Source organism: Orcinus orca, chromosome 4, assembly GCF_937001465.1.
Source record: "Orcinus orca chromosome 4, mOrcOrc1.1, whole genome shotgun sequence".
Taxonomy (NCBI): Eukaryota; Metazoa; Chordata; class Mammalia; order Artiodactyla; family Delphinidae; genus Orcinus; species Orcinus orca.
This window is the reverse complement of record NC_064562.1, coordinates 124,374,701-124,390,244: the sequence shown is the minus strand read 5'-3', so window position 1 is coordinate 124,390,244 and position 15,544 is coordinate 124,374,701. Positions and strand designations below refer to the sequence as shown.

Genomic DNA, 15,544 nt, shown 5'->3' with positions numbered 1-15,544 from the left:
AAATGACATAAAACACATCCATGGTGGCCTGGGGAAAGGAATCCTTCAAATCATTCAATAGCTGAAAGGTTGCCCTGTTGGTATTCTATTCTGACAAACCGGATAGGACTAAAATCATGATTGGGATGTACAGGTGCCCCATGGTATAAGAAGGTACATTTTCTGGCCCTTCAGCATCTGTGGATCAGTAGATTTTGACACTTTTAAAGTAATAATAATAATAGCACCAATAAAATCTAAAATTTATATTGCACATAGTATCTACCAGGCATTGTAATGCTTTACATATCCCATCCCATTTATTCACTGCAAAAGGTTTTATGGGTAAATATTATTATCTTTGTTCTACTCATGAGAAAACTGAGCTACAGAAGAGTCGAGTAATTTACCCCAAATCACCCAGCTATCAAATGGCCGAGCTGGATTATGAACGTAGGCAGTCTGGCCTTGGAGTTTGTACTTGTAACCATGATCTGAATCAATGCTACAAACATGTTTTGTCTGCTTAGCACTATAACAAAAAGTTGATTTGATAAGTTCAATGAAATGTTGTCTCTTGTTAGAATTAGCAATATAACTGGCAAATTTTGGGGAAAAATCCTTTAAGTGAAGTTATAACCCCGCCTAATTTAAGGTTTAAGAAAAAAATTCACCTCCTCCCTCCCGCCAAACAAAACACAACAAAACAAAAACGAAACAACAAACCACATAAAACTGACTGCAGAGAGGAATGAGATTTTGGAGGACTTGTATTATCCAGATTATTGGATTCATACAGTTATAAGCCCTTTGCTTAACCAGGCTTGTGTCAATGGGATCAGTTCCTTATTCTGTCAGAAAGGGAATTTTTCAGCCCGTCACTAAGAAGCAAATTCTTCTTTTCTGCTCTTCTGCTCCTAAAGATATTTTAATTTGTTTGTGATTTATTGAAATTTGCCTGGCTCTGGGAGAGCTGCATCTTTTAAGTACACTTTATTGCCTACTCCAATCTATTTGGGAAACTTTGTCTTCCTAAAGGTGTTTCCCTGAGAGCACATTCTCATCTGAAGTCTATGATGTAGCGTGCTCAATACAGCACACAATTTATTCTACCATTTGCTTCGTTAAGGTACCTAGAGGACATGGTGTGTGGTTATGGGTGTACAAAAATGGCCACAAATCCCCTCATACATTCGCTTCTGTTTGATAACTTTGATGGTGAACTCTGGTTAAAATTGCGGTTTTAGAAAACTAACCTCAAAAATTAATGGTGCTAAAAGATATTTTCTAACCAAACTGAAATATTTTTCTGTCAAGTAATTAATATCTAAAAATACCATAATGTGATTATCCCAGTGACTTATTTTGGTCAGAGAATCTTTTTAAATACACATAAGACATAAAAATTTGAAGTGTGTGTTAGTTCACCTCTATGCTAAATATTCTCTATTGATGAGACTCTTAGAGGCTTATAGGAGTGGATTATGCCCTCCCTTTAAAAAAATAATTAATGCTTTTACCTGTGTTAAAAGCTCTTGGGGCTTCCCTGGTGGCACAGTGGTTAAGAATCCACCTGCCAATGCAGGGGACATGGGTTCGTGCCCTGGTTCGGGAAGATCCCACATGCCATGGAGCAACTAAGCCTGTGCACCACAACTACTGAGCCTGCGCTCTAGAGCCCACGAGCCACAACTACTGAAGCCCGCGCACCTAGAGCCCTGCTCCACAACAAGAGAAGCCACCACAATGAAGAGTAGCCCCTGCTCGCCGCAACTAGAGACAGCCCATGCTCAGCAACGAAGACCCAACGCAGCCAAAAATAAATAAATTAATTTTAAAAAAAGCTCTTTCTTCTATCTTAATTTTTTCTCGTTATCTTGTTTTTCTCCCACTCACCTTCTTTCTCACTTTAACTTCCTGCCATGTTTCTCTGTCAGAAGTCTTTGTCTGTTTCTTTTTTTCTGGGGCCTGGAGATTGGTAACAGGAATTCTAGAGGAAGTGCTGAGTCCTGGGTCAGGATCCTGGCTAGGCTAGCATTAGTAGGAGGAGAGATGAGAGTGGACGTATCACTTGACTAGTTTATTGTTTTTGACTTGTACCAATGGGAGGCATCAAAGAAATAGAACATATTTTATTCAGTTTAATCTGTCTCAATAGAGGGCATCCTAATTTCACATGAGATGGGAGAAGGCGTATCTTTCCAATTCTTTCCCAGTGGGCATGTCAGTAAAATAGGAATGCGTAAACATTGGAGAGACAGAGATTGTTATTGCAGGGCCTGCCAGGCATTATGGTGTTTTTCAATACCACTTAGGATGCTGTAGCAGATGAAGACTGATTTTCTTGTGACTGATTCTGTTAGTTTTCTACTGCTGTTGTAACAGATTACCACAAACTGAGTGAAATAAACAACACAAACTTATTAATTATAGTTCTGATGATAAAAAGCCCTCAAATAAAAGAACTGGCGAAGCTGCGTTCCTTCTGGATGCTCTAGGGGAGAATTTGTTCCTTGACTTCTTCAGCTTCTAGAGACTGCCCATAGTCTTTGGCTTCCAAGTTCAAAGCGAGTATTCACATCACTCTGACCTCTGCTTCTGGTGTCATACCTCCGCCTACTCTGAAACCCTGCCTTCCTCTTACAAGTGTCACCGAAAGTGGGGTCCGGCTGCTCGCCGCTCAACAGCCAATAAAGAGGCCAGGTTGGTGGGAAGGAAAGTTTGCTTTATTTTGGGTGCCGGCATCCAGAGGGTGGGGAGGGCAGACGCCTGTCCAAATGCCGACTCTCCCCCTCCTACAACCAGTGGGCGAGAGCTTTTATAGGCAGAGGGAGGGGGCGACATGTAGAAACAGTACAGTCAGCTCTGACAGTCATCTTGAATTTGGTCATCAGTGGTCTGACGAGTGTCATCTTGATTGTGGTAGGTACAGTTGATCTTCAGTTCCGGGGTTGGTTTCTGTTTCTTTGAGGCCAGTTCTCGGAATCGTGGCAGCTTATGTCATGGCTACAGGCTGGTCATCAGGTAGTTAACTTCTTCCACCTGGTGGGGATTTCAGTATCTACAAGACAGCTCACAGGATATGGCTCAGAATATTATCTACAGCCCTTAAGGAGGAGCTAAAGGTCCTCGACTATGCTTCATGACTAAACTATTATATTTTGATCTCCTTTGACTGTTTTCCTCTGTTTCTGCATTTTCTCACTTCTCTGATTAAAATTATTCTTTGGCTAAAGTTTCTCCACAGACAAAAGGCAGGCAGAGGACATGGTGGTGGTGGGGGCAAGGACCACAGGGTCCTGCTCTGAAATCCTGCCTCCCTTTACATTGGGCCCACCTACATAATCAAAGAAAATCTTCCCATCTCAAGATACGTAACTTAATGACATCTGCAAATCCATTTTGTCAAGTAAGGTAACATTCCCCATTAGAGGTTTTGGGGATTAGGATATGGACATCTTTGGGAGTCCATTATTCTTCCAGTCACATACCTGTTCTACAACCAGCTGCCTGCCTTTTACTCCTATTGATATCATCCAATTGATAAACTGGAGTCAGCTAGACTCTACCATTTTTCGTGCTATTTTTACTTTTTTGAATCCTTCTCCACATGGGAACCAAAACAACTGTGCTCTGATGAATCTACAGAACAACATGGGTTCAAATGCCCAGAGCTTTCTTGATCCACACATTCTCTGTGCTTGATGCAGAGAATCTACCAGGTTTGAAATCCTAGCGCTAATGACTGGTACATTTCTGGGGTATTGTGCCCACCTAAGAAAGTAAAACTTATCCTCTGGACAAAGATCCCAAATCCATAAAATTCGAACTCTATCTTTCCACTAAGATTTGGCAGTTCTGAGAGCCTGCAAGAGTTGTTAATGTACCTTCTCATGGCCAATTTCCACAAAGTATGATATAAGAACATTGCATCATCCAAATTAAACGTGTGACCCACTGTCAGCATCAGTCAGCACAGAAAGTGGCCTTTCTATTGAAATTTTAAGAGAATGATGCCTTGCTGCAAAGAAAAGTTCTTCATACTCTTTGTCTCTCTACTTTCATTAGAGAAACTGGCACGGAGAGTGTAAGGGGAAAGATGAGCGAAGAGGTAGGTGAGATGACAGACACCAGGTGGTGACTTGTAAGACATCATTTCCACCCTCAGGACAATATAAAGTACTGAAGGAATTTAGGTAGATGGGGAGGGGAGGATACAGGAGAAGTCAAAGGTTGTTTACTCGGTATTTTGGCTTGGGGATGCTGGATTAACAGTGGCTCCATTTACTGAAATGGAAAATAAACAAGGAAGAATAGAATTTGGAGGTAAGATGCCGGTCAAGTTGGAATGGCTTACAGGACATCCAAGTGGAAATATGGTTCAGGAGAGAGGTTTGGGCTTGTAATATGGGTTTATGACTCACCAGTATAAGGACAGTAACTGACAGCGGTACTGGAGATAGTGTACAGCAGTGGTCCCCAACCTTTTTGGCACCAGGGACTGGTTTCCTGGAAGACAATTTTTCCACAGACCGGGGGGGGTGGGGTGGGTGGCGGGTGGGCGGGGGTAGGGATGGTTTCGGGATGATTCAAGCTCATTACATTTATTGTGCACTTTATTTCTATTATTATTACATCAGCTCCACCTCAGATCGTCAGGCGTTAGATCCCGGTGGGGGTTGGGGGCCCCGGAAGAGAAAATGGCGTTAAGATAGAGTCCCGAGGAACACCAACATCTAGAGGATAGGCAGAGGAAAAGCCTGCAAAGAAGACTAAGAAATGGTTAGCGAGGTAATTGAAAAATCTGAAAGAGTTGACATGTTAAAAAATTTGTACCCACACCTTGGGTGCTATTATTGGAAACACATTTAATCACAATTAAATGTGACTTGAAAATTGTTTCTTTACATATAAGATGGGGCCAGTATTTCCTTACTTGCATCGCAGGATTATGAGGTTCAAATGAAAAAGTGTATTTGAAAATATTTTGTAAAGTGTTAACTCCAGTGGTCTCAAACTTTAGTGTGCCTCAAAATCATTAGGCGGATGTGTTAAAATACAGATTGCTGTGTTTCTGATTCATTAGTAATAGTAGTAGTTTCTGAGTCAGTAGATGTTGGGTGGGGTCCTAGAATCTGAATTTTGCATAAATTCTCAGAAGATATGGATCTTGCCGGTCGGGGGCCCCTCTTTGAGAACTACCGTGTAATACAAGTGTACGGAATTAGGCTTCTGATTTTATAGCAAAATTCACCGTTTTCCTCTGATTTGTGTCTGTTTCATCCCCTAATGTTTTCAAGCTTGTATCCTCCATCAACAACGTTGTTCAAACATCTTTACCCTGCTTCATACCTAGCAATACCCGTTTGCATTTATGAAAGATCAGTTTAGTGTAGTATTTTGTTGGTTTACAGTAATGAGCAGCAACCTGAGGTTAACTTGATTAAGAAGGAAGTGAAAAATATACGATATTTCTCATGAGGAGAAGGAGATAAGGAGGAGCTTTTTGGAGTAAGAAGCGGGATTTTTTTTTTTTCTTCAAAGTCAATTAGAGGTAGAATGCTACTTGTTACCTACTTTCAAAAATCCCCTTAGAGAACTTGTAATTTGATCCAGAGGGAGCAGCATGAGGAGAGTCAGGTAAGAGGAAAAACTGACATCATTCTTCAGTTCTTTCCGAAATCCTGAGAAATGTGTGTACCTTAACACTCCCTTCTTCAATCCCACAAAACAGGGAATCAGGAAAATGCATTAGCACCCGCGTACGGACTAGGAACACAGGGCAGGAAGGAGTCACAGCCCCGTCAAGACAGAAGGATACTGGGGGAGGGGAGAGAAAACTTCCCCTAGTCGGAGACCGCAGCGCGGCCGTGGGAAGATAAGTGAAGTGGGGAAATGTATTAATACTTCAGGCGTCAGCCAGACACTTGTCCTCTGGGCATGTGGGAAGGTGAGGGAGGAGGGAAGAAGGCTGCACCAGAACGGGAGCGCTAGAGCTCCCGCCGCTGATTTAGAGGGAAGACCTAGAGCGCTAGAGCTTTCTGCTTCCCCTCTTTCCTGCTGGAGGCCATTTCTCCATATTTAACTGGGATAAAGAAGGGGCGCGGAGCCGAGTCAGAAAAAGCCAGAGTTGCCGCCTTCCCCCCGCAGCAGACCTCTCTTCGGCCCCCGGCCTAGGCGGGAGAAGTGGCCTTAGGGGAAGCTGAAGTAACTCCGTAGAGGGGGGAGGGGTCGCCAAGCTCCTCTCCAATCGCAGTGGCCGCTCCATCTATTTGCATATATTATGGGGGCTCAGCTCCCAACCGAGCTCCCCGCCCGCCCCTCGGGGGTTCTCCCCGGCCCCGCCCGCGGGCTGGGCGAAGGTGAATACATTATGCTAATGAGGCGGGCTTCTGCCCGGGCTTGGGAAGGGGGCGCACTGCAGTAGAAGCCGCGGGCTGGAGGCCCCGCGCCGGGAGGGGGTCGGGGGAGGGACGCCGCTGTCGGAGCGCGCGCGCACTTACACGCTCACACACACACTCACACACGAGCATCCCGAAGGGTATTTAAGGCTCGCAAATGCGAGGCTGCGGAGATACTTCGGGCAGCCGCGACTTCGGCCTCGCGACTCGCATTTTCTCCTTGGGGATTTCGTTTTCCTCTCTCCTCTCCCCCTTGGCCACCCCTTTTGCACTGCACTCTCGTGGTCTCTCTCAGCCCTTTCACCTGGAACTGAATCCAGGTGGGAAGCAGGTCGGCGTGAGGAAAGACACCGAATAGGTAGAAATAAGGCAAACTAACAGAGGCGCAACAGGTCCGGTGCTCTGCGGCGAGGGCGAGCGGCGGCCCCTCGCAGCGCCTTGGCCGCTGTCTCTTGGACCCCGCGCGGCCGCTCTCCTCAGAGGAAGACCCCGTCCTTTGAGGGGCCAGGAGGGACACCCGGGTGGGTTTCATTCCGGATTTTAGCTTATTGCCACCAGTCCCCGGACTGAGGGTGCTTTTCACTCGCAGCTGGGAGGGGAGAAGAAAGCGGAGGATGGTCCACGTCTGCGGGTCTCGGCGCTGATCCATCGCCGCGCCCCGGCTCCGACTCCGCCAACTAGTTGTGCAGCCACCGGGACTGAACTTTGGAGGAAACGTCCTTTTTCTTCCTTTTACGATTATTGGAGGTGGTAGAGGGTGGGAGGCGAAGCCGAGACAGCCGACCCCGCCACGATGCTGGTGAAGAAGCAAGCAGGGAAAGGAGGGGGGTGGGAGCCGGACTCCGAGGACCGGAGCCCAGCCGGGCAGCGTTGTGCCCGGACCGTGTCCCCGTGCGCCGCCCTGGCCGCCCTCCTGTCAGTAGTGGCCGTGATATCTTGTCTGTACCTGGGGGTGAAAACCAACGACCTCCAGGCGAGGATCGCCGCCCTCGAATCCGCCAAAGGAGACCCTTCCATCCGTCTGCTGCCTGATTGTCTGGATCAGCTCAAAGCAATGGTGCAAGAGAAAGTGGAGCGACTTCTGGCTCAGGTGTGAAAGGCTGGGGTGTTTTGCACGTGGATAACATCTTGCACAGGCGTGATTCTGTGTACATGACCAGCCTCTGCCTTACTGTATGCAGACGTGATATGGCTGTGTGTACACATATATGCTAGGCCACCATCTCTGCTCACTGTAGCATATATTTGTATATGCACACACTTTGATATCACCCTCTCTGTCTCTATCATCTTCCCTTACTCTTCTTAATGTTTGCATGCTAAACATATATGGAGGTCTAAAGGGGGGAAGGGTGGCCAGAAGGGCAGCGTGGCATTTCAGCTCTTTTTAGTTTCTGGAGTTGCATGTGGATCTTTTCCAATGTTGTGAAGAATATTCCTTGCAGAGATAACATCTGTTATATCCTTTTTAAGGTATAAGAAGGTTAGGGCCATAGGTGTTATTAATATGCAAAAGGGAATCACTCTTAAAAGTGAAATAATTCTACATATGATTTTATATCAATTATTTCACACATTGAATGTTTTCATATTAAATGTTTAAAAAGAAAAAAAATAGTAGCTTGATTTTTTTGTAAAGGATGCAGTGCCATCGGTGTTTGTGAATGCAGAGCCATTGGAGTTGAGAGTTGAAAGGAATCTGTGTTATGTTTATCAAAACCAGGGGTGTTTTAACTACAGTTAGGGGGTTTTCTGGAACTTGCTCTTCCAACGGAGAGGCTGTTTGGCCGTAGTGGCAGGACAACATGATAAGCAGTTGACCTTTATGTGTAAAATACTGGTTGCTTTAAAACCCCTAGCTTACCTAGAACTGCAACATGTTAATGCTGGTTTTTTGCGCTGACTGAATATGCCTGAGCTGAGAGAGAGGGTGATGGTAGTTGAAGAATGGAGAGAGACGTTACACAAATCCAACAGTCTTGATACCATGTGAAGGGTCATTTTCTTTTTTTAGGACTTGGGTACTGTTACCTTTTGACTAAAGTCCAAGTACATATGTAAACGTTAGTTATGCAGGCTGGTAAATCAGGCATATGGCCAGAGTTCCTAAAGAATCCATTTTTCTACAATACTACTGATGATTGTTAATACCTCTTCTTTTCCTACAGAAATCCTATGAACATATGGCTAAAATAAGAATCGCAAGAGAAGCACCTTCAGAGTGCAACTGCCCAGCAGGTAAAGTGGAACTTATTTCACAAAGTTTCCTCCATAGCAGAGCATTTTAAAACAAAGGTCCTGTGTCTGTCAAGTCTACCTGTAATAATAGTAAAGAAAGAATGCAGACTCAACTTACTTTAATAAAATCAACATGTCTGGGTAAAAGGATGGCAAATAAAGCCCCAGATATTATTTTAAGCAGCATACCAAGGTCTGTTAAGGGAAAGCGAAGAAGGTAGAGATAGTCACCAAAGAAAATACAGGCAAGATGATGTCCAAAGACAAAGTTCTTAGATTCAAAGATGGAAAATTATTCTTCAGTTTTATTCAATTTTAATATCTATGGTGAAAAGGACTGCAGAACACGTTAGATTTGAATTCCTTAGTGGCTAATGTTGCCTTAGTACAGGTTTCTGTTTGACAAACGATTATGTTAGTAGACCTTACCTGCTTTTATTTTCTATCAGAAAGGTTCTCTCCCCTATCCTATAGGAATGAGGACTGAAAGGAAATTACTTCTTTATCTTGAGCTGTTCATTACAAACTATTGCATTCTCAGTGACTTCTCAGAAAAGGATCTTATATTTTTACCATTTTTCTGTGTGGCTTTAGGGAACTATATTAATTTAATGACAGCATATTAGTAGAAGGATGAAGAAGAGAGACATTGATGAATAAAACCCCCTGGGTAATCATTAAATCTTCCTTCACAGACCTCTGAGGCTTGGTAGTCAGTCATCTGTAGACCTAAAATTTAGAAGCCCTTGGAATATATCCATTGGAAAATATCTAGTGGATTCAACTGATAGAAGTCGTGAAAAACTTCCATGAGTCGTGAGATTTTTGTTTCAGATAAATGGTGTTAATGTATTTATGAACATTTTAGTTTCTTTGATCATCATGTATAGAAAAGCGAGTCTCTTACATTGTTTTTCATGTTTAGGAACATGATACTTAGATACTTACACTGTATGGAAAGGCTAGTTCCTGAATTTTTTTCACATTCTGAGGTTTTTTTGCCTCATGCTAATTTGTTTTGACACAGCTAAACCAGGCACAATGTTTAGAAATTTCAAATGTCAACTCCTGATTGAACATCATAAAATTTTTACTATTTATGTTCTGCTATATTGTTGACCATAATGGAGCTGTATTTTTTAAAACTGAAGCCCTTTCAATTGAGAAGACATATGCATTAGGTAACAGGAAAACAAAGAGTTAATGTTTTACATTGTAGGTTTCATTCTTAGTTGTTTTAAGTTGGGAAAGACCTCAGAAGTCAGAAATTCAAAGAAGGCACTTTTCTAGTACAGGAATTAACTCATAACAACCTCACCGGCCTGTAGGGATTATTTAAATTCCCAAGACAGTTGGTACAGGACTTCACTGATCATACCACTCAGAATCCACTGTTTTTTGTATACAGTACTCTTGCTAGCTGTGTGAAAAATAACTGGTATTTAATTAATTGGATTCTTAGTGAACTTGGTAAAAAGTAGAAAAGTGACAACCGCAGCACTGAGGTTTTTTTTTGGGTATTTTAACTGCTTCATGATGTTTGATGTAAGCTGGTCGTTGAGGTCTAATCTGTAATCTGGAAGAAAGCCATTACATTTAGAGTTCACCTTATATTATCTTGGAAGATCATTTTGAACTATTTTTCTTCTTAACATTAATTTAACAATAAATGGTGATTTCACCATGATAACAAATAAATAAATAATAAATGGTGATTTCCTTGGCGTTTTTGTTGGCTCTCCCTAATGGCTGCTTTACTTTCTTGCCACCACTAGAGCTCCACATTACACCAGTTTTCACCAGGTTACTCGAGAGGTAAACTTTTGAAGGTGCATATTCCAACACACAGAATTAAACAGGTTTCTTGCTGACAAATCGCCGTTACAGAAACGCTCTCTTCTGCTTGTGGAATAATTAGACATCATCAAAATAAAGGCATTATGTTGAAAATAGTATCCTGGGGAAAACCAGCTATTTTGAATTATGGTCAGTGAGGTATTGTTTTAGGGAATGAATGGGCTGGCCAAGAGGATTAGAAAGTAGATACAGTACTTCCCACCTGGTTTGGCTTTTACCTTCGTTTACAGTGACTAAGAGTTGTTACCCAGACATCTGTTCATAGGGCAGAGTGAGACAAGTCTGTGACCTCAGCTCAGTTCCTGTGGACAGATGCCCACCCCTTGAAGTTAACACTCTTGTTGACAGTCTCCGTCACAGAGCCAAGGACTGATAGCAAAGGACTAATGCTGTGTTGTTTATGTTCACTTTTGATAGAATTCAGTCCCAGTGAAGTTTATCCAGGTAGGCTACAAGAAATTATAGAATTGAAAGCTTTTATTTATTTATTTATTTTAGCACAAGAAGGAACTTTTGTGGGAGAGGCATGAGAAAGACTGTTACCGAATGGTTTTTCATTGAATGGTTTTTCATTGAATGGTTTTTCAAGCATTCTCTCATTTAATCTTCACAACAACCCCGAGAGTTAAGTATTAGTAATCTCATTTTGCAGATGGAGAAGCTGAACTCAGAGAAAGTGACTAACTTAACATAGTAAAGGCAAGGTCAGGATTCATGCCCACATCTGACAGAATCAAAACCCAAAGTCTAATGAGGAATTGAGAATGAGTATAGGTTTTGGAGCTGGACAGTTCTGGATTGGAATCTTGCTACCTTCCTCATAGGTTGATAATTTACCTGAAGTCTGGTGTATTATTGGCCATTCATTAGATGACAGCAGTTACTATTCTTTTTAATATATTGTGTGTTACTTGACTCTAATGTGTCCATGGGGACATATGATATAGTTGGGAAAACTGAGGCCTGAAGATGTATAACTTACTCAAAGCCTCATGGCTAGTTAATGGCAGCTTTTGGACTAGAACACCATATGCTTAATTAAACAAATATATCTGTAGATCATTCATGCAGATAATCATATGAGTCAGTATCTCTTGGTGCTATATCAGTGAAGATATCATATTAGTCTACTAAATTATTTTTACCAAAATTATAGGAAAAACTTTTGACCTTGAGGTAAGCCATGATTGAAGTAGGTAGACCTGGGCTTAAAAGAGTATGGGGATAAAGAATGTACTTACAGTCTTCGTACCACATGTTTACAAAAAGAAGCACTTTATCTGACTCATTTTCACACTTATTTTTTAACAGCTTTATTGAAATATATTTTATAATATTTAAGTGTATGACTTAAAGATTAAAAAAAAATTATGGAGCTGGGCAACCATCACCACAGTCCAATTTTAGATCACTTTATCATTCTCCAAAATTCACATTTACTTTTTTCATGTGCTCAGGAGAAGCTCTATTTCTTGAACATTTGCTTTAAAGAAACCTTGAAATAAAAATTTAAAAACCGTACAAATTAGAGTTCTGTTTAGCAGCATATTTGATTTAACAGTAGCTGAACCATGGAAATTCAGCTGTCATCTGTGGCTTGGCCTCTGTAAAACTTGACCTTCATAGGAGAGAATAAATCGGCTCTTTCCTGTGGCTGTACAATTCCATTCGGGGTTCTGTTCTTAGAGTCCTACATAAAGTATGTACAAATCAGGCATATTTATGGGAAGGTTTTAAGTTCCAACTGATAAAGAACACTGGGAACCAGGCAGCCAACCAAAAGATGTTTCGATCACAGAGATTTCTGTACCTTACTCATTAGTTGTGTTGCCTGCCCAGGGTGTTAGATGAAAGAACCTCTGGGACATAATGGACAGAGAACGTGAGTGGGCAATAAAGAATCCAGTGTTCTAGTCTGGATGACCGATAGTGGGCTTTCTTCCATGACAACATTTCTGGAGGAGCAATCAGGATCTGCCAGTAGGACTGCTTTAATGATAGACCCTGCTATATTCAGATAAAGAACGTTTCCTGATCAAGGGGTTGCTTTAGTGTCATTGGGGTCATGGAATATAGATCTGTAAATTAGTTCAACAAAAAATTCTGAAGATATTATGTCTGACAAATGAGAGAAATTTGGGGGAGTCCTAAAGAGTATATTTAGGCTATTCTTAAATCTTATTTTTGAATGAGGTATATTGATTTTCTCTCATACCAAATAAAATTTTGATAAAAATATAGCAAAAAAAAAAAAAAAGAAGAATCCGGAGTTCTAACCCTGGCTTTGCCATTAACATGTTGTACAATCTTGGGGAAATCACTTCCAAGAATGACTTACAGACTCTGTTTTCATATCTTCCAAATAGGAGTGTTGGACTAGAGTGATTTTGAAGGGCATTTGTCAATTCTCCAGGTATGAAGAGACTGTGTGTGCTAAATATATAGATACAGGAAAAATGCTGATGAACAAGGCAGACTTGGTATCTGCCCTCATGGCGCTTACATTTCAATGAGGATGACAGGCATTTAAAAATGACATGAATTTACAGGCATGACAAGTACAACCAAGAAAAAGTACAGTGTGCTTTGGAGCACATGACCAAAGTTTCTTCCATACTGTTAATACTATGGATTTTTTTTTTCTTTTCTTTGGGGGTGGGGTGGGAAAGAGAAATTCACAGTAGGAGAAAATCATAATATGAGAAAATCTGGCTTCTGATTACACATAAGAGCTCTAGCAATGGAAAAAAAGCTGGTTTGCATAGCCTCACCTGGCTTTTGGCTTTCCAAGAATTTATGGCCAGATGAAGGTGCACTGATAGCTGGTTTACGCTGATAGCCAACTGAAACAGAAAGTGGCTTTAATATATAAAAGGTTGCGGTAGATAGCATGGTGATCTGTTTGTCTACATTTCTCCTGAAAGCAGTGAGATTTGGGCTGAATAAGAGTTGAAACTTCCTGCCTGGTGGTACTGAACAGTTCCCCTGGACCTGGCTCCTCTATGTTCACAGATAATGATGAAATAATGTAACACGTCTAGTCATCTACTCAGAGAGTTTATCTAGAAATAAAAAAGATATATTCCATAATTTCCGAGGTTCTTCCACGTCCTCCAAGTCTATGAAAATGGTTGGATACAAAGTAAGATTAAATGTAGGCAAGTAGAAGTACCTCTGATTCACAAATACGATACAGCCTCTGGTGACTGCTTTTGTGGCATCGTCTCAATTTGGGGAGGAAATAAAGGTTAACTGTAGCTTTAAGGTTGTGCACCCTTTCCCATCATATGAGAAGACCTTTAAATTACCTTGCTAACGTAAATCTACTTTATCATATAAAACTGAATTTCCTGCTAGCATGGTTTTTCACTCATGCTGTACATTTTTCTTAACCAGCTTCAAGATGAATGGAAGGACATAATAACGTATAGATTTTCAATTATGTAAGGTAAAGAATAGTCAGAAATGGATTTGTAGAAAGAAAGCAAATTAAAATGCCATAAATGTTAAAATGCCATAAATAACAGGCATTCCCTTCCTCTCCTAAGGCCAAACAATACAATGTGACATCTGAGTGCCTTAAAGTCTTCATGTTAAATGGTTTCAGTCCTAATGAGTACAGCAGTTTGGGTGTAACATTTTTAGTTGGTCAGTAGTGACAGCTGGCAAAATGCCTCGGTCACCTGAAGGACCGAGGTCAAATTGCCTCTTGAAGCGGTGTTCTTGTTTCTTAGTAGCTTCTCCTCTGTTTCTCTTGTCTAAAAGTCATTAAGAAGCAAATCCTTCAAATATTCTTTTCTCTTTCTTACTTTAGTAATTCTGTTTTTCCATGAGCCGGGAATTATTTAAGAGAAGGATATGCATTCTGCATAAGTGTTAGTTCTTTCTAGCTCAGTTGAAGAATGTGTAGGTACAAATAACCTCTCAGGATCTTAATAACCTGTAGTGCTTCTGATTGGTTTGTAACTATGTAAAGTCAACTACGTAGTGTTTTAAAAAACAGTATTTGAATGTCAAGATTAGGTCTAGGAATGAAGGAGGAGGGCATCCTCTCATCGACAAGATTAGGTGAATGGAGAGCTGGTGGGGAAACGTGTCAGAATCTGGACCGTTTTACAGTTCAGGGAGGCATTGTCTGCTGCGGGGGGAACCTCACTAGACACTCATCAAAATGACATCAATCTATGTTATCCTGAGTGGAAACCATCCAAAACCTATTATGAAAAAGTGTTTTTATTCCATCCTTCCACATTATAGATGCTACTTGGTGGTTTGTTGGAAGCTGAGAATGGGAAAACAATGTATGTGTCAGTCTGGGCTGCAGGCAATAGCCCAGTATGTGACTGCTAAACACAGAAGCATCCCCACCCTCCCTGTTGGCCAATATGGGTGAAGTTCCACACAGTGGTTTAATGCACCATGATATTTAACACTTATTTTTTTAGAATTTGTGTTAAAAATGACTGTGGCACACCTGCATACTGAATTCTTAGACATGCGTAGTTAGTTTCATTTGGGATGTGTTTAGCGACGTTGCAATTAAAAAATGTTTTATGGTCAACTTTTAAAAAGGAAGAGATGCAGAAGAGTGGGAAGCAGAAGTAAGTGGAAACCACTTACAAATGAAAACTGAGCACTTTTCATCGGTATCATATATTCCTTCACCGGAATATTCTATGCCCTTTAGATGATAGGATTCCTTGAAGAAATGCCACCAGATGGCAGGCACCTTCCTTTCGTGACCACAAGGAGGGAGAACTGAGCTGAATAGTGGGACTTCCTCTGTTCTGTCAGCTCCTTCTCACTTAAATTCCTAGCAGACTTCTGTTTGCTATGGAAAAGTTTAATGGAAGGAGCAAGTAATTTCTTCCATCTATATTTGAAGACTAGACTGTCCTATCAGCTTTAAGATATTTAGAATAACCTAGTCAATTTCACATTTGTATTAGTCAAAACGTTCAGTTGTTTAGTAGATAAATTCACATATATGAACTTGAGACTCGTATTCCAATAGCTAGAATAAATGAACTAAATGTAATTGAATTTACCAGTTGGAGATTTTGTGCTTA

General features: G+C 41.4%; 1 protein-coding gene across 1 annotated transcript in view; it reads left to right on the top strand.

Moving 5' to 3' along the window:
• The first annotated feature begins 6,461 nt into the window (after positions 1-6,461).
• Positions 6,462-15,544, top strand: part of COL25A1 (collagen type XXV alpha 1 chain) — a 467,388-nt gene continuing 458,305 nt past the window's right edge. The window contains exons 1-2 of the mRNA XM_049709644.1: positions 6,462-7,470; positions 8,549-8,618. Of these exons, the coding sequence (XP_049565601.1) occupies positions 7,174-7,470; positions 8,549-8,618 (367 nt within the window). The 5' untranslated portion in view covers positions 6,462-7,173. The remainder of the gene's footprint in view (positions 7,471-8,548; positions 8,619-15,544) is intronic.